The sequence below is a fragment of the Etheostoma cragini genome, chromosome 16 (assembly GCF_013103735.1).
Source record: "Etheostoma cragini isolate CJK2018 chromosome 16, CSU_Ecrag_1.0, whole genome shotgun sequence".
Classification (NCBI taxonomy): domain Eukaryota; kingdom Metazoa; phylum Chordata; class Actinopteri; order Perciformes; family Percidae; genus Etheostoma; species Etheostoma cragini.
In genome coordinates this window covers 21,327,158-21,345,598 of record NC_048422.1, presented here as the reverse complement: position 1 = coordinate 21,345,598, position 18,441 = coordinate 21,327,158, and the positions used below count along the sequence as shown (strand labels likewise).

Here is an 18,441-nt window from a genome sequence, read left to right as displayed (position 1 = left end):
GGAGTAGGCAGCTGTTTTCAGCAAAATAGCTCCCATAAACCCACATACACACATACATTCGAGGATAGGAGAAAAATATGCTCTGGGTTGTTTGGATTGCTTTAAACCAATCACAATCGTCTTGGGTGGCGTGAAGCTCTGAAGTCAGCAGCGGTGGCTCTGCAAAATAGTCTCGGGAAGGAACTTGTTTTGGTTAAACATTTGGACCCACCCAAAACAATCGCCTCATAAAATATTAAAGGTGCCCTGCCACACAAAACTGTTTTTCTTGCTTTTTATGAAATATTTTAGGTCCATGTGTTTGTGTTATGTGGTGAATGTGAAAATGAACTGCTACCTCCTCCGTCAGCTCTAGCCACTGACAAGAAATAAGTGGAGAAATCAGGCCAATTACAACAGCTGGTCAGTCTGACAACATGTTGCCTGAGCTCATTCATGAGCTTGACCAGTTGCGCTGGGTAAAGGAAGCTGATAGCCAGGCTCTCATTGGCTAGATGTTAGACAATCAGAGTCAAGCAGCTTAGTTCGTTGAATACAAATAAGAAATGGCACAAATCAAGCTGAGTCTTCCTGCAGGCTTTCTATACCACGCTAGAATGGCTTAAAACAAGGTAACCAAGGCATTTTTTTCCACAAAAAGGTGGAAGGCAGGGCACCTTTAAATTAAGTTAAGTGTTCACACAATACAGTAAGGAGAGCTTTTAAACTAGCTGGATACACAGTCTTACCAATGTATCGCTGTGTCAACAGACATTCTCTCATATTAAAAGTTCAAATATTAGAGAGTAAATGCCGTGAACATAATCTCTGTGAATCTTTACAACCCTTCACAGAATGAACCAAGCAGGTCTGGCTTGTTGAACAATCTAAATGTTCTTCCAAAGGCTAGCTCAAGGGTTGTAGTTGTTTCCTGAAGCGACAGGATTTTGAGTAGGGCATCACACAGATCCTGGACATGTGCTTCTTTTGATCCAGACTACTGACTAGCTTGTGAACATTGGAATTGGGGTTTGTACTAAAAACGTAAAAAGAATATGTGCGCTTGAGAGCAAGTTTGTCATTTACCTTAAATGATTACCTGGTCGTTGATTGAACCTTAAAATGGATAATGTGAGTGGGAGGCTTTTCAGTACAACTCCTCTGGGAACATTGCACCATGTTCTTGTCAACAAGTAGCAGCATGAGTCATCCATTAAAAAAAAAAGAAAAGTGCTTCCTGCAATTTGAGGGAGAATCTAAAATAGACTTTGGCGTTACAGATGTTACTTTTGCTATTCATTCAAGGCTTTTAATGCAAGCTTTTGAAACAAATGCTTCAATGATAAAACATATCTTACCATCTAAACATATCTATCTGCCATACATTAGCTTTAACTTTCTCAAAGACCTATGGATTTTGTGCCCTTGCTTGCATGTTGTATATTTTGAGGATGCCTTTGTGTTCAGATTCTTCACACATTAGAATGAAAGGACATGTTTTAAAAGGCATGTTAACCTCTGCTTTCTTTTCCTGCTTTCCATCCGTTCCGTACTAAATCACCAATTTAATGCTTTTTCCTGCTCTCCAATAATAGCTCAGGAAAGTAACCTTGCATTAAGTATTTAGATATGCTTCCAGATAATTTGGTTCGTGCAGTGCTCTGTAGTGCACCTTCCAAATTTGTTTTGGATGTGTTCCAGCGTCACATGCTACTTTCATAATTAATCATTCATTTACCATCTATTAAGATAAGATAATCCTTTGTTAGTCCCACAGCGGGGACATTTGCAGAGTTACAGCAGTGAAAGGGATTGTGCAATGACAAAAGCATCAGTAAAAATGACAGATATATTATAAAAGCCAACAGTAAAAAGCTCAATATAACTACACAGTAAACAGACTGAAAGGTTAAGTCCATAGCATTGCACAGCGTAAATATTGACGTTGCACATTTGTGACTTGTCAGTTATGGTGTGTGGTCTACTTGGAGCAGTGTTGATTCTAAAGTCTGAAGGCAGCAGGAAGGAAGGACCTGCGGTATCTCTCTGTCACACAGCGCGGGTGAAGCCGCCTCTCGCTGAAGAAGCTGCCCAGTGCTGTCAGTGTCCTGCTGCATGGAGTGGGATATGTTCTCCATCAGGGGTGATGGCTTAGCCATCCTTCTCCCTTCTCCCACTACCTCTACTGAATCAAGGGGCCATCACAGGACAAGAAACCTGAGGGGACCTTTTTTCAAGATTATTTTCCGGGCATTTCAAAATTTGATCCTCAATCATAACGATTAGGACGGCTGAGATAGAGAAGGGTTGGGGTCGATTCAAACCCTGCGCCTCTGTGTCTTATTGTAAAAAATACTGCTGCTGTAATAAAGAAATTTCCCCGCTGTAGGATGACTAAAGTATAATCTAATCTAATAAAACCTTTACACATGGGTGCGCGCGCTACCAACAGAGCTCCCTGGGCATCCCAGAACTTGCCTTCTTAACTACTAAAAAGATACCTGCTTCTCTGCCACCAGAAATAAGGTAATTTTATGTTTGCATAATAATGTTGTGGTGACATTCAATTGTCCAGGAAACTTGGGATTAAACTTAACATCATGTCTGCTAACGTTGGTTAGGAGACAGATGTTAATGTAACATCTGGACACTCACTCTTTACATTTCAGACCACTTCGTAGAAGAGGGCTGATGCCACCACAGAGTGATAAAATGTCCTCAGGAGTGCTCACTGCACTCCAAAAGACCTGAGTCTCCTCAGCAGAGAGAGTCTGAGCTGTCCATAGTACTTGTAGGATTTCACCATCTCAATGTGGATTCCCTGGACGTTCACTGGCACAGGAGGAATGGGTAATGATAATCCTCTTGCGGATTTGTAAAGAGTCTCTTTCAGAGGGTAACAGAAAATCGTTTACAATGTTGTTCAATCTACACTGTCAGCTCAATTTTTGTTAAATTATGATAGTTTACAACCTGTCTCCTTTGGCCTTGCAAAGACCTTGGCTTGCACCAAATGCTCACGGTCTAATACTAGAAAGCTCACTTAGACTACATTTACACGTGGGCGGCTGTTCTCATAATCTAAAATTTCAACCTCTCCGGTTTCACAAATAACATTGTGCAAACCTGTTAGTTTACGGAAAAGTGTTCATTTACACGTGCGTGCGTATATATGCCGTCAAGGCCGTCAAGAGTATGCCAAACCTGTAGGCGGCAGTGTAACGAGAAGCTTACGTAAGCCCACGTTAGCCAATCAGAATCCCCAAAACCGCAACAACAGCATCAAAATCACTTCCTCTTCTCTTCCTCATTTCCTCGACGGCCTGAAAATCCATTTGTCTCTGTTTAAATGCAAACGAGCAAACAAAGATTTCAAGACCTCCACTCTGGCCAGAGGTTTTAGAAAGACTAGTTTTCAGAGGCAAATTCTCCGTTCGCAAAAATTAAGGGCACAAACGAAGTGAAATATCTCTGTTTGTTGTAATAAGCATGCACGTGTAAACAGGGCCTTAGTCTGTAGTCTGGTTTCAGCATGCAGGTCAGGACAGGCCTACATGACTGGAGGCTCAGACTGAGTGTGCAGACCCATTAAATCTGAGCCTTGTTTAACATGTAATATTAATTTAGCATTGCAGTCTTCTGCCAGGGCATGACTGACATTTGTGAACATCGCTCTGAGGCATTTTATAACTCTAGGAAGTGAAATAAAAATATATTGCAGCTCGCTCTCTGGGTCCGATTATGACTTCAATTTCACATCTCCTCAGGTGAATACAGGCCTCAGAGACCGATACAGGCAATGAAAATGTAAGTTTCTATTCCTACCACATAATGAAAAACAAGTCCAAAAATAGGAATTCTTTTACATTATGCAATCTCCAATGCATTTCTTTAGTTTTTGTCTAGAAATGGTAGTTGTCAATGGCATGGTAGTGCACCTGTCTCCTTTGGTCTAGCAAAGAATTAAGACCTAAGCACCTTATGATCAATTACTTGAATTAGAATGTATCCAGTGAAATTATTGAGCTATTGACCCTTACGACGCATCAGCCCACTTCCTGGATCGATTACTCCAATATGTGGCACCAGAGGTTTAGTGTAATTATTGTAGGGGGAAATTCCCTTTGGTCTTTTTGAATAAGGCTCTTTGTGAAGTCATATTTGTCTGGCACACACTTGTGACCTGCTTGCCTCTGGTGATTCTACAAGCATGAGATGTGTAGAAATGATCCATTGGAAATAGCTCCATGTTTGCTTTTGATCTGTGTGTTTACAAAACTGCCCTCATATTCTTCTACTTTGCTTTCTTTTGCACATTAGATAAAGAACCATGCACTTGTAGAGCTCCCAAAGAATAAGAACAAATAGCTTTGCATCTCTGTCCATCACACTAGGCCACTAGTAATGAGAGAGTGTACACGTCTCCACCAAGCTGATTATTGCACAAGCCTATAATCTGTGAACATCTGCGGCTTGACTAGTCCGTCACCACTGGTCTCCACAGTGAGAGAAATCTGCCAACAGCCGATTTGCCCACTTTCGCTTTAAAGAATTACTTCATTTTGGTCTTGCTCAGCATCGGTACACAGACAGAAAGCCATTTTAATTCTGAATAATCTCTGACACACAAAACAAGTGGGACTTGGATGTAAAAATGCATTAAAAGGCTTGGCATACAAATATACATACATACAGTACATACTGTTCTGTCACTTCACACTACTACTCCACAACACTTCAGATGCACAGTATATATTTTACATTTTATTCCACCACATCAAACTGTCAGTTATACAAGTTACTTTGCTGATTACATTTTCTACATACAAAACATTTGACCTTATAAAATAGTATTAACAATCCAATAATCCAATATTTAATACAGCACATCTTTCAGTTAATACTTGAAAATGCTGAATGCAGTGATCATAGTTTAATTTAAGTATGTTTATATTGTTATATGGCTACTTTTATTAAAGGATCTAGGAGGAGGACGTAAAGGAGGTAAAGGATCTGACAAGTTCTACAACCGGCAAAACATACTCAAGGACTAAAAGAGACAAAAACAGCAGTTATAAGAAGCAATGTCAAGTGTCTCAATATCTCTATAGAGTTTTTGAACATGCAACATCAAGAAACCATTTTAACCAACACAACCAACAAACCACACAGTATAATGAATGAAAACACCCGCTCAACACACATGTGACTGTAAATCATACAAAGGTGTTTAATTTCCCACAGGATCCTAACAGTAGCTCATTGTTGCGTGGATTCTACATCCCAAACAGCTGTTAACTACGTGTTCCTGGGACTGTTAATGCGGTGCTGTGCTGGCAGACCAAGTGAGACAAATCTAGTCTATTCTAATTACACAATTAAGCGCTTTACTCCACTTACTGAAGTAAGTACATTACCCACTAATCAGTGCCTGCCTGTACCTGTTAGAGCATGACCTTCCCTCATATTCATGCCAAGGTGAATGCTTCTGGTAAATTAGCTCTTATTTCCTCATTACAGTGAATTCTCCTAATTATGTGCAAAGCAGAATTTATTTGTTCTCTCCAGCACACATTTGCAAATATATGCTGCTGTCAAACAAACTTTCAGGTACTCTGAAACACAGTATTTGTATCCTTAAACCTGTAATAACAAGATGTGAACACAACAGTAACACATCCTCGTCTTTTAAGATGATATGACAAACTTGTTGGCAAAGAAACTTATTTGCACGTCAAGCAAATGCGGAGCAACATTTTCATTGATTTGGTGTTAGGAAAACAATCTGATCACAATTATGTTGTGGTTGGTATCCTATTATCTACTGTCTTGACCTCTGTAAGTCGATTCTGAAAGCAGTTGGGAGCTTTCAGAACAAAGGAAACAAAGGGACACAAAGCTGGCTTCAGTTCAAAATGTTTAAAAAGTTTAATGAGACACTTATGGATATATATGCCTTTTCTAACAATTGCTCCATTCACTTAGAGGACATGAGAGTAAAAAGATAAGAAAGAGGCTCCAAAGGAAAGGAGGATTGGTTCAAGGTTGGTTCACTCAGATAAATCTTAAGGAAACAATATAGTGTTACAATTTAAGAGGCTTTGTTCAGAGTTTTTACAGAATGGAATGTACCATATTCATAACGCCTGGGTAGCTCACCATGTAGAGCGTGCCTCCTATATAAAGAGCCTCAGTCCTCGCCACAGCGGCCATGGGTTCAGTTCCAACCTGCTGCCCTTTGCTGCATGCCATCCCCTCTCTCTCCCCTTTCAAGTCAAATTGTCCTAAAGGCCTGAATCCCTAATAAAATAATCTTTTATAAAATGGACATTGTGGCCTAACTAGCTATAACATGCTAGCAGAATACATTTAGAAAGGCTGTTATACCTTTCTGTTCTATGAACAAAAAGCTTGACTACTGAAACAACCAGCCAACTTTATATTATCACAAATCCTGTCTGCAACATTAAAACAATACTTTGACATGGAGAATGCGCTTATTTGCTTTTTGCTAAGAGTTAGCTTAGAGCACCTATGCCACTCTAATGTCTCTTCGCTAGGCTTACTTTAGCTAGAGCCAGCAGACGATTAGTTTAGCTAAGCAGACAGACAGAAAACGGAAACTAGCTAGCCTAATTTGTACAAACAATGAAATGTAAAGTTATGATGATATGTTATTGCAGAAACTAGTTACAAGCCAGTGAAACCACATATAAAGTCTCACTGAATGAGGTGAATTAGAAGTGAATGACCTTTAGACAGAGCCACACTAGCTGTTTTCCCTTTTTGCAGTGTTCATGCTAAGCTAAGCTAACTGCTGGAGAAAGATAAGAGCGGTATTGATCTTCTCATCTACCTCTCTGTAAGAAACCTTACATTATTGAATCAATTATTTCCCAAAATAAACTTTTCCTTTAACTTTGTCCTGAGAGAGCCTCAGTGGTATAAACTAAATGTACATTTAGTCCTCTCAGTACAGAAATGACTATCAAGTCACCCCAGTGTCTAGTGTTTGTACGCGTGCTGGTACAACACACTACCTGTAGTATGAATTACACGTTTTCCTTGATGTTTCTTATAATTTATAAAAAAAGAAAAGAAAAACAAATGCAGCAGCTTTCATCCTTTCACATAAAATACAGTCACACTGACCTTAATAGAAACATAATGTTTTAAATGAAATACTCCTCCTCCATCAGAAACCATCTAACAATTCATTGTGCCTACTTTATGGCATCAGTTGGGTTCTCATTTAGAAAAATGCAAGTTAATCATATCACAATCCAGTACATAACCTTTAGACAACCTCTTAAAAGTTTTATGAATGCTTTTGGAAATTTGGGACAAAAAGTCTCTTATGATTCTCTAGTGATGTGGGACAACCTCAATCCTGCACTTATGTTAATCCATCCGTTCCAGTACCATGCAGTTGTTGCCTGTGAAACAGGACTGAACCAAAGCAGATTTCCAGTGATCTACAAATGGCATACACAGAATCTGTGCCAGGGCCTCTTACGCAAATTCAGCCAGCTGTGGCTGTTTGGGCTGTGCGTGCAGGGAATGTGTTTACATAACGCTCATTTGTTCCCTTCACTCAGCAGGTCCTATACAAATTGAAAGCGTAAAGTTATAAGTCTTTGGATTCATTTGTCTCTTTTTAAGGGCACTGACAACATTTGGCAAACTATTTTCCTGTCCCTTCGCTGACTTTGGATTGAAACAGTTCTGTAATATTGTATTTTTAGATGTTCAATATGAGCATGTCCATGTAGACACAGTCCAACAGCTCATTGGGGATTTCAAAGTCTAGTTTAAGTTTCTATTGGAGCAGGGCCATTGCAGAGATGCGTGACAGGTCAAAACATTTCACAAACTTTAAAGGCGGAGACCGCAATTGTTTTGTTTTTGCACTTACAAAGGAAAATAATTGGAATTAGAAGAGTGCAGACCTTCGCCAAGGCAAGTCCTATCTCACAATGTTAATGCAGTGTGAGTTTTCCCAGTCGGGAACTCAGTTTTTAGATTATTCCAACACCACATGAAGCACAAATGCCATTTCTCGCGATGTTAACAAAAGTGAAAAAAAAAACTGGTGTATCTGCCCTGTAATTTGGATCCGCTCCAAACTTTAATGGGCTCTCCCCTGGTTCTCCCTTAGCCCATTCTACACACTTCCAACAGGTTTCATGAAAATCTGGCCAGAACGTTTCCACTAATCCTGTAGACAGACAAGCGAACCAACAAAAACACAAACAAGCAGAAAACACGACCTCCATGGTGAAGGGTTGCTTATAATTTTGCGAATGGTTTGCGAATTATAATAATTAGTGTTATGAAGGACGATGAATCATCATGTCTAAAATTTTTTGATTTACTGCTCCCCGTAGAGTAGACTAGTTAGTATCTATAATATAGGAAGCCGTGTAAGTGAGAACAAGGAATGGGTTCAGACACAGAGCTCGTTTTCAGCAGTAGTGGAAGAAGTTTTTGGAGGCTTTTGTGAAGTAAAGTAGCAACACCTCCATGCAAGAATACTAAATTAAAAGTCAAAGTCCTGAATTTGAATTCTTGCTGTAGTTAAATTAAAGAGCCATAATCAGCAAAATGTTATTAATATATCAAAAGTAAGGGAAGTCTTTAGAAATAATAGACCTTTATTGTCATATGAGACTTTTGTGTTTCATTCTAGAAGGCATGGACAAAGAACGCATTTTGTAGTTTCATTTGCTGGACAAGGCATTCTGGTTCTTGTAGGATGTTCCCCTTTTGCAGAACACTGCAGCCATTTGCTCACTTTTCTACAGTCATGGGACTCAAATTAAATTCTTCAAAATCAATCAAATAACTGCAGCTCTCCCCTCTGTAGACAGCCTAGTCTTAACAGTCACTGTTGAAATTACTCTTTAATGTTAAAGTACCACTTTAATGTTGTAATATTTGAGATGGAGACAAATTTAACAACTTTAAAATGTAAATTCTTAATCAACTAGTAATAATAATAAAGATAAATGTAGTATAGTAAAAAGTAGAATATTGCCCATACATTGAAATGTATTATAAAAAAAGCATAAAAATAGAAAAAACTTGTGCTTAATTGTACTTTAATTGTGCCTCTCCAGTGTAGTAATCAATATATAGTATGTCCTACTGTCAGTGGTTTAGATATACTGCTTTCATTTGAGAAAATATTAGTGTGTCTCCCCCAGCATGTGCAGCTGCTTTCATAATGGTGGCATAGAATCCGGTCCTGCTCTCCTGAGGCGGAGATTCAGCGCCTGATCTGTGTTAAGCCCTGAAGCTTAAATTCCTCTCAGACGCTCAATAATGCGCTCTATGTGGGACCACACCGGCGTTGTGTCACTCTCCTGAGCCTGACCACAGACCTGCGTCTGGCTGAGGGATCTTCTCCTCCCCCATCCACTTCTTCATCCTCTTTCATATGTATATTTATCTTCTATATATATCTTCTTCAACCGCCGTCCCTCTTCCTTCTCCACCTTTAATCTTTTCCCCTCCACAGGTACGTGTAGCTATAACAGCAAATGAACAGATCCAGAGAAGAGCAATAATCCTTCAGCTGTACATGAAGTTATTTACTCACAAAACCAGCAGTTTGATGTTGCACATAACTTAAAGTACACTTACATGTGTATTTGTCTGTATCCTTCTGCTATCATTTATCAAACTTGCTGTCCTGATGATGTTTGTAATATTCAGTTTTGGAGAAATGCTGAGAGAAGAAACACTTTACTGCAAATACATCTATGCATTATTACATTTCTAACACCTCCTGTTTCAAATGTCACTCAAAGTCTGCAGTGGAAGAAGTATTCAGATCTTTTACATTAGTTAAAGTTGCAACATCACAGTGGGAGATACTCTGTTACAAATAAAAGTCCTGCTACATGTTTTTACTTAAAGGTGGAGTCTACGATTGTTTGATTATTTAATCTTTAATTAAAAGTACACAAAGGTTTTAGCATCAAAATATAACTAAAGTTCCCAAAGCAAATGTACTCAGGCTGAATAAATCATTTCAGTATAGCAAATTTTATAATACAGTACTTGAGTAAATGTACTCAGTTATTTTACACCACTACTCAAAGGTCATTTAAAGTTTGGTTAGAGTTATGCTTGGCCTGAATGAAAACCCTTTTTTTTTTTACCCATCCATCCATTCACTAAACCCACTTGTCCTTGATAGTCACAGACAAGCTTGCAATTTGGTTTCTTTTTATTGCAATTACAGATTGCAGTAATTTGATGTTACGCAATGTCCCAATTATTTAACCGAGATTTAAAAAGGAACAAATCTATAAAACACAACCAGCCTATTTAAAACGACTGCCTTGTGCGCCTCTCTTCTTGCCATTTCAAACAACGATGTCCTGACACAAGAGTTGTGTAAGAGGCAAAGTTCACATCTAATCATGATGAATGACTAACAGAAATAAAGCAGCATGTGATGATTGTCCAAGCAGAATATAAACTTGTTGATCATCTGAGAGCCATATAACCAGAGACTCACTACTGGGGGTCAAACACTCCACAGAGTAACTTTAAAGTGCTCCTATTATGGGTTTTGACATTTTCCGTTCCATTTGTTGTGTTGTATATCTTTTTTTGTTTGCTTCCAAAGTGAAAAAGTCCAAAGTCCCCCCCCAAAGGGACTTACCATCTCCAACAGAGAACACTGTTCACAAACTGCTCCTAACAGCTCTGTTGTAGTCCAGCCTTAACTTCTGTGACGAATGCGCTTCACTTTGTAACACGTTATAATGCTCGTCTAGCTCATAACTCATACTCTGCTTCTGACTGGCTAGTAGTCCTTACCTAGGTACTGCGCATGTGCGACTCCCTCGTTCTAAATCTAAAACAGAGAGCTCAACACACAGCTCTTTAAGCTCGGTTTAACTTGCGTTACACTAACTAGCATTTGAGGTAGCTTTAAAACGCATCTAACAATCTAAGAGTTGACCTAAATCCATGACAACTGAGCTCACTTTAATTCACTAATGAAGACTGTGTGATGTTGTTGAAAGCTCTTTAAAAAGCTAGTACGAGTAAATCAAACTGATTTTACAGGTATTAGGGAGTACTTCTGCAAATTTGAAAATAGTTACTTGAAGCCTTTTGTGGCTCCGGAAGGCGCTGCATGTCCAATAATCTTCCTCAAATGATGTCCCTTGAGTCAGCATTGGTTGGGACTGAAGACTACAAGTTTGAAAGTAAAAAAAAAATCAATCTGAGGGTTTGGAGAAAGAAGTGTTTACCAGTCCTCTGTAGCTCTTCTTCTCTATTAGAGGCTAGCGGCTCGAGGCTACATTAGCTGCTAGAAGCATAACATCTCCAATCTCCAACAGAACTTGCAGCGCTCGGGCTGCATTGTGGGTAATATGGGCAGCTAGCTTTGAAGAAGGAGAATGCATGGAATAAATAAAAGAAAAAGATATGCCCGGTTCTGTTGCATCGATTCAGATTTTTCTTTCAGCTGTGAGAAAATCTTCGGGAATGATTGAATGATTAACAATAAAAAGTCAAATGTGAATGGGATTTAATGTGATTCACAGAGGTCTGGCAGGTTTCTTCTTTCCTGCAGCACCTCTAGTCCACACATACAAAACAAACAGCAATATCACATGTCTGTTTACAGAGATGATGTCATTATATAACTAACAACTAAACTAGTGACACAAGCACATTTTTTTGTATACATTACATAGGTAGTTGGTATACACCCACCATTTAGCAGCATACACTAAAACCACAATATCAGGCAGTCATGCATCATCATCATCCTCTCATTTCGCTGTAACTATACAGGCCTTGAAGGTTTTAATCAACATGCTCTTTGTTTTTTTGTGCCACACAAGGAGTGTCTAAAGAAGCTTACAAGGTCACAGAATCTATTTTGAACGGAGCATTTCATCATGAGATTTAGTTATAATCGAGTGTTTATTTTATCGTTTTAACACGACGAGCAATTCCATGAATTCTGAAAATAATCCGTTATTGGTATTCAAGACAGTCTCGATATTGTGTACTTTCACTCGCCCACACTCAACCAGCTGCCGTCCGTTCATCCATCCACCCACACCAACACACACTTTTCCTTGTGTTTACATTGCATCATTGATATGAATTTGCAGAAAGGAATTTGTCAACACAGTGAAGTATGTTACAAACAGTAAATAAGTCACACAGTGGACTGGTTAGCCGTAGGTCATATGTACATGACAGTTTGAACAGTTGCATAATCATCAAGGATGTTTTTACTGTGTCTGCATTTTCTCCTACTTAAGCAAGCAGCTGAAGTATGTTTTAATTATAACCACAATATTACATGTCTTACAGCAGCTTTAATGAGCAAAAGCCAGGAAAGTGGAACTCAAGTCAGGAAAACCTTTAAAAAAAAGGTTTTGCAGGGAAGAAGACGTAACAATACAAAAAGTGAAAACAGAAAGCATAACACTAAAGTAGTAGTTTTTCATACATTTCTAACATGAGCTTGAACCTTCTGGTACAAAATAAGCTCGCCTCTCCCCGTGTGTGCAGTGGGCCTGTGGCTTGAGGACTAAAACTCGGCCAGAAGCCATTAGTTGCAACATGAGATATGAGAGCTGGGCTGGAGTTTGGCTTCCCCCCAAGTCACAGAATGTACTTGAACAAATTCCAGCAGCAAGAGTTAATACAGGCCAGAGTGGATTTATCTGTGTATTTGAGATTGCATGTGTCTACAGGAACAAGCAATCTTCCCACCACAGATTCTAACGTCTCTACTTCTTTATTTATGAGATTCACTTTTCTCTCTTGTTGTCTAAATACCACAAACGTCTTAAAGACGCATACAAGAGAAAAATCGGATGTTAGATTCACCACAGCTACAGTACATGCTGTCAACATTGTTGGTCTAACACTGGTCCAGAATTAAATACAAAATCCCCATACAACAACTATGACATGGATTGGCATGAAATCTGGTACCAACAATCATGGTCCCCAGAGGGGGGGAAGCCTGTCGACTTTAAAGATCCCCTGACTTTGCCCTGTGGCACCAGTGTGTGGTTGGCATTTTAACTTTATGTTGAAATGTCCTTGACAACTAATGGATGACATTTGGTGCGGACATTCATGGTACCCAGAGGATGAATCTTAATTACTTTGGTGATCCCCTCTTTCTCCTGTGGTGCCACCAGCATGTCAAAATAGTCACTTATCCAGTAAAATATCTCTGCGTCTATAACATGGATAGGCACATATTTTAACACAGACAATCATGGTCCCCAGAGGAGGATTTCTAGTGACTCCAGTGATTTTTTTTCTCTAGCGCCACATTGATGGTAACACTTTTGGTTTAAGAGTCGTGGAAATTGACATTCAGGGTGTCCAGAGGATGAATCCAACTCACTTTGGTGATCTCTTAACTTTTCATCTAGCACCTCCAACAGGTCAAAATGTTAATTTGTCCAACAACCAAATACGTGCAGAATAAAGTGCAATCCCAGCACCCTCAACTGTGCTTTGTGTCTAGGGCTAATTAGCAAATGTTAGCATGCTAACAAGCTAAACTAAGATAGTGAACATGGAAATCATTTAACCTGCTAAACATAAGCTAGCCCCCTTGTTTTGTTTCTCTCTGGCTGGTTCTCTCCACAATGTGCACATGTGTCTCTGTGTACACATATGCACACACCGTATTGATTACAATGCACACAGGTCACATCATTAGTATTGATCAGTCTTTCTAAAATAGATTACAAACCAGCCAGCATCCACCCTCTGGAAGCTTTCAGATGGACAATGAAGATAGATTTCATTATCCTCACAATCCATTATTTTTGCAATAACACTTTAATTTTTAAGTGAAATATAAAAAGGGTGAATGTTGAGGGGTAGTGTTCATGCGGTGGACCAGCTGAAAACTTCCACATGAGACCATGATCCACTCCAATGAAAGGTGGCAACAGAGGGAATATATTGTCATGCTTCAAAGGCTCTTAGGAGGTGAGATAAATTATGTGGACAATTGGTATTTTGACATAAGTCCATAGATTAGAGGAACATGGTTATATTTTTGACACGCACAAATTAAAATATGTCCAATGAAAATACAAGCCTACAGCTGCGCTGAAACATGAGACAGGCATTCCTCCCCCGCTTACATACAACTTAAATCTGAAACATACGGCTAATTAATGGTAACAAATTAGTCACAATGTTGTTTTTTGCCCAAGAAGCTTCTCGCCGCTGCAACACCCCTCCTCTCTCAACTGTTACACCCATTCCCAAACCCTAAGAGGATTCATTCATCTATGTAATAATTATGCTTAGTAACCAGTCTGTGTGAACACTGATGCATCTGTATTATTAACACTGTAATCATGCTTTTAAATACAGTTACTTGGGCATCAACAGGAATTCTATGAGGTTTATATGATCAAACCAAAGATATTAACATATATTCCAGTTTTCACATAATGCACCTGCAATATAATCAGTATAAGTACATTTTTACAGGAATACAATTTCTACTCATGAATATTAAGAGTTTTACTTCAAAGTACACCGCAGTAATGCAGATACGTATCCTGTGTATTACTTTGGAAGTGTCAACTACTAATCTGTATAAAGGTAAGTATCTATATGGAGCTTTTTCAGATTTGTTCTAATCTTGGGAGGATACGTACTCTACATCACAACTGTTCTCTGTATTTCTATTTTAGATGTTGTGTAACAGTGGGCGTTTGAGCAGTAAGCGCTGCACCACACAGATGGAAGAATACTGCCCCCCGTTGGCAGTACACTGCACCACCAAACCTTTGAGACATGTTATCGTCTCGATGCCGATAATAAATCCATCAGCCCTCTGGAACTTCTAGGAACCTCAGTGAGGCTCAGATTTCAGTGGAAATCATTTGGGTAATGCTTTGATTTTTTTTTTTTTCTTACAAGTATTCCTAGAAAGAAATTTCCTAGAGATTTCCCTAAATGGAACTGTGTATTTGGTATTTATTAAAGGCAAACTTGAGAATTTAAATCGTAATGAAATCTTAATTAAAGAATACATTTAATTTTTTTGTTGCATATTAGTACAAAATGACATGATTCTTTCTGTACAATTTAAATTTATATCTGTACACAGTAGTCACATGTTTATTGTAGTTAATTGTTTACCTTTGTTCGGCCTGCTGTTTCTCTTCGCCGTATATCTTTCTCTGTGTGAAACACAAAAACACTGAGTAAAATTCGTTGTATGTGTTCACACGTGTTACTTGGCCAAAAACGCTGCATGATTAAAAATTATGTCATTTATAAATTATGGACTTTTAAATTAAAGTTATTATTGATCTTTGTTTGGTAGACAATTTCATTTGACAAAATATCAAATCTAGGTAAATCTAAGCGGACCATGCCATGTATCAAAAGAGGACTGGAAAGATTAATTTAGAATTCCATTTTATTTTCAGTATTACGCAACATTAGAAGTATAAATATCTGTTTTAATATACAACATCTATGACATCCATAGAGCTTTCCTTGGGCAAAATACAAAACTCAAAACACTTTTATTGCACATATTCTAAAAGACAAACCATAGAAAGCATGTTCATCTAATACTAGTTTTGCACAGAGAAAGGAAGAACAGCTGAAAAGAGAAAGAAGAACCTGACATGTGAAAAGACATTGATTACAGCACAAACAAATGTTCTTATTAAACATCCTGGAGGCAGGGAGCAAAGTCTCACTACTAGAAACAACATCATCTTTGACACAGAACATAGATTTGGCAAATCAACAATATACAAAATATACATCCATGATGCTTTGTAAACAAACATTGAATGTGCTTTGAGTTGTCAAAGGGGAAAAGGTATGTGTGTGTGTGTGTGTGTGAGGGGGAGTTCAATTTGTTCAAATAAAATTCTGTGATTCATTTAAATTTGAAGTCAGGATGAGAGGGGAATTCATAACCATTTACAGTTCTAATCTCCCTCTTCTTCTCACCATTTGAACTAAATATTAGCAAACATTAAGGTGCATTTGTTCTCTCACATTACTTTAACAATACATTAACGCATCTAATGCGAGTAAACATCAGATTCCTTTAACATTAAAATCTCTGCAACCAATCTCAGGTTTCAGTTTCCTTCTGGGATACAGTATGCTATTTAGAACAACGTTGTTCTGCGTCATGTTTAACTCATCAACATAAGAGTATACGTAGTTGACAAGACTATTGTTTTTACATAGCCAGCACAACAGAGAAAATACTGCATTATTTACCTAATGTACTAGGCTACCTCCTGGTTGTCATTTAGGGTTTGCAATTTAAAGGCATCTACAATATACAAAACACCTGGGTGTGTGGGAGTAAGTTGCAAAAGGTGAATGCAGATATATGACAGCCTATATGTATAGTAAGTATTTAACATCAAATGTGTGTTGTGCACATGACCTATGCAATGCGAATTATCAGGATTCATTGTATGAAATTCTTATCCAAGTGAAGCTTTAAGCTAGTTGCTGCTCATTATGAAGAGTCCTTTAAAACATCAAAACACTCACACACACGATTTAAACACCACCGAGACCTAAAACCTGACATTGAAACCCAGTTGGTGAAGCTCTCTGGGTACTTGTTACCTTATCTTACGCATACGATTGATCTTATATCAGACGTCTCTGTACAGACGTGGCCATAACCAGGGTGATGCCCGAAGCCTTCAGAAACCTACTGCAGTAATTCTTGGCAAACAGAACATCTGGTTCACCTCATAAATCAAACACAATAGTTCATATTGTACACTCTCTAAAGGGATAGTTTGGATGTTTTGAAGTGGGGTTGCATGAGTTACTTATCCATGTCAGTGTATAAGTTACAGTAAATGGGTGAGGAGTCCCAAAACAGGAGCTAAGCAGTGGACAGGGCCACATGGCAAAACATTTTATTAAAGACACCTAAAAAGAGCATTATATTACAACCTTACTTTCCCTGCTTTCCCTCCCTTAACATCGGGTGAATTGAAGCTGTCGTATACATCTGTGGTCTTTTCAAAGCTACCAGACTTCTTTGACAAAAAAAAGTTTTACCTAACAGAACACAGGAGTTGCTGGTCTACCGCTTTCTTGAATGGTTAATTTGTTAGTTTTCTAAAAGTAGTCTAAAAACACAAAAAACTAAAACACAAACTAACTGATCAAGGCAGCAGTAGACCAGCAACTACAGTAGTACGATTAGTGCTTTTGTCAAAGGAGTCCTGCGGATTGGAAGACAGTGACAAGACAGCTTCAGCTGCACAGGCGCTGTTTGACGGCAAGGTAAAGCACTAAAAATATTCTAAATATAGTGTACAGTTAAATAATATTGATTTTGTTAGGTGGTCCTTTTTTTAGGTGTCTTAAATCCATCTTGCTTCTCTCCCTGTACACAGCACTACACTGCTTAGCTTCCAGTGTCTCCAACCTGGGGGCGTGCTGACAACCATCTACTGTAAGTAATACGCCGACTCATACAACCTCACTTTAAAAGTGTTCTATCACTTTAAACCGTGGCCAGCCAGCAAACACATCAACAATAAAGGCATTCTTGGGAAATGCTGGCAGCCCTCACAGTTTTCTTATATACGGTAATGCTACATTTTTAGAAAAGTCCAGTTACCCCCTTTTTTCTTCTCTCTTGACAAGTTACTTTTGAAACATGTGAAAACATGTTAAAAGTCAAAAAGAAGAGGATGCCTTTGACGGGATACATCACAGTAGCTTACTTTAGACCAGAGTTATCAAGCAGATACTCTTAATATTGAGCATACAAACAAATGACATTGCAAAAACTATACATATAATACAAACGACAATCATGGAAGCCCATGAATCCCAGTTTTACAGTGTTATCATATTTACACCATATTGCATAAAAATCAAAAATATATGTACAGATGTCAGAGGAATGTGAATCAACACCACACCTTGCTAAGAACAGCAAGTTTTTATTTCCCATGATTTTAAGGCCCCTTCACTAATTTAGGATTTCTCAAACCGTGAGAAGATTTTAGGTTAAGTTTAAGGTGAAAAGCACAGGACATTCCCTCTGTGTACCACTGCACAAAACCCCAACATAACAATAATCGGATTATACTGAACTGAATTGCTGTGCAAAATTGAGTGGTCTTCTGCATTAAAAGACTTTAGGTCCTCCGAGTTTATAAGTAAGAGTGCAATTTAAAATGACTTATGGCACTGACTGTACAGTACATCACCACCTGTGTAAGGCTTCTCCCGGCTGCCTCCGACATACTGATTGCACAAAGCAGAAACAAAACTTCCAAACATTCATCTTGATGTAAAAATTACCAGAAATTATCAGCATATGATTGCCTACATTCAGACCCCCCCTCCCCCACACACACACACAAACAAACACGCACACCTCTATTAGCATGTAACAGCTTGCCCGGTCCTCAA

At 38.6% G+C, this 18,441-nt stretch overlaps 1 protein-coding gene across 15 annotated transcripts in view; it reads right to left on the bottom strand.

Moving 5' to 3' along the window:
* Positions 1-15,418: 15,418 nt before the first annotated feature.
* Positions 15,419-18,441, bottom strand: part of mast4 (microtubule associated serine/threonine kinase family member 4) — an 84,441-nt gene continuing 81,418 nt past the window's right edge. For all 15 annotated transcript variants that reach the window (XM_034895588.1, XM_034895594.1, XM_034895591.1 and 12 more), the window contains one exon: positions 15,419-18,436. In XM_034895588.1, the coding sequence (XP_034751479.1) occupies positions 18,412-18,436 (25 nt within the window). In that variant the 3' untranslated portion in view covers positions 15,419-18,411. The remainder of the gene's footprint in view (positions 18,437-18,441) is intronic.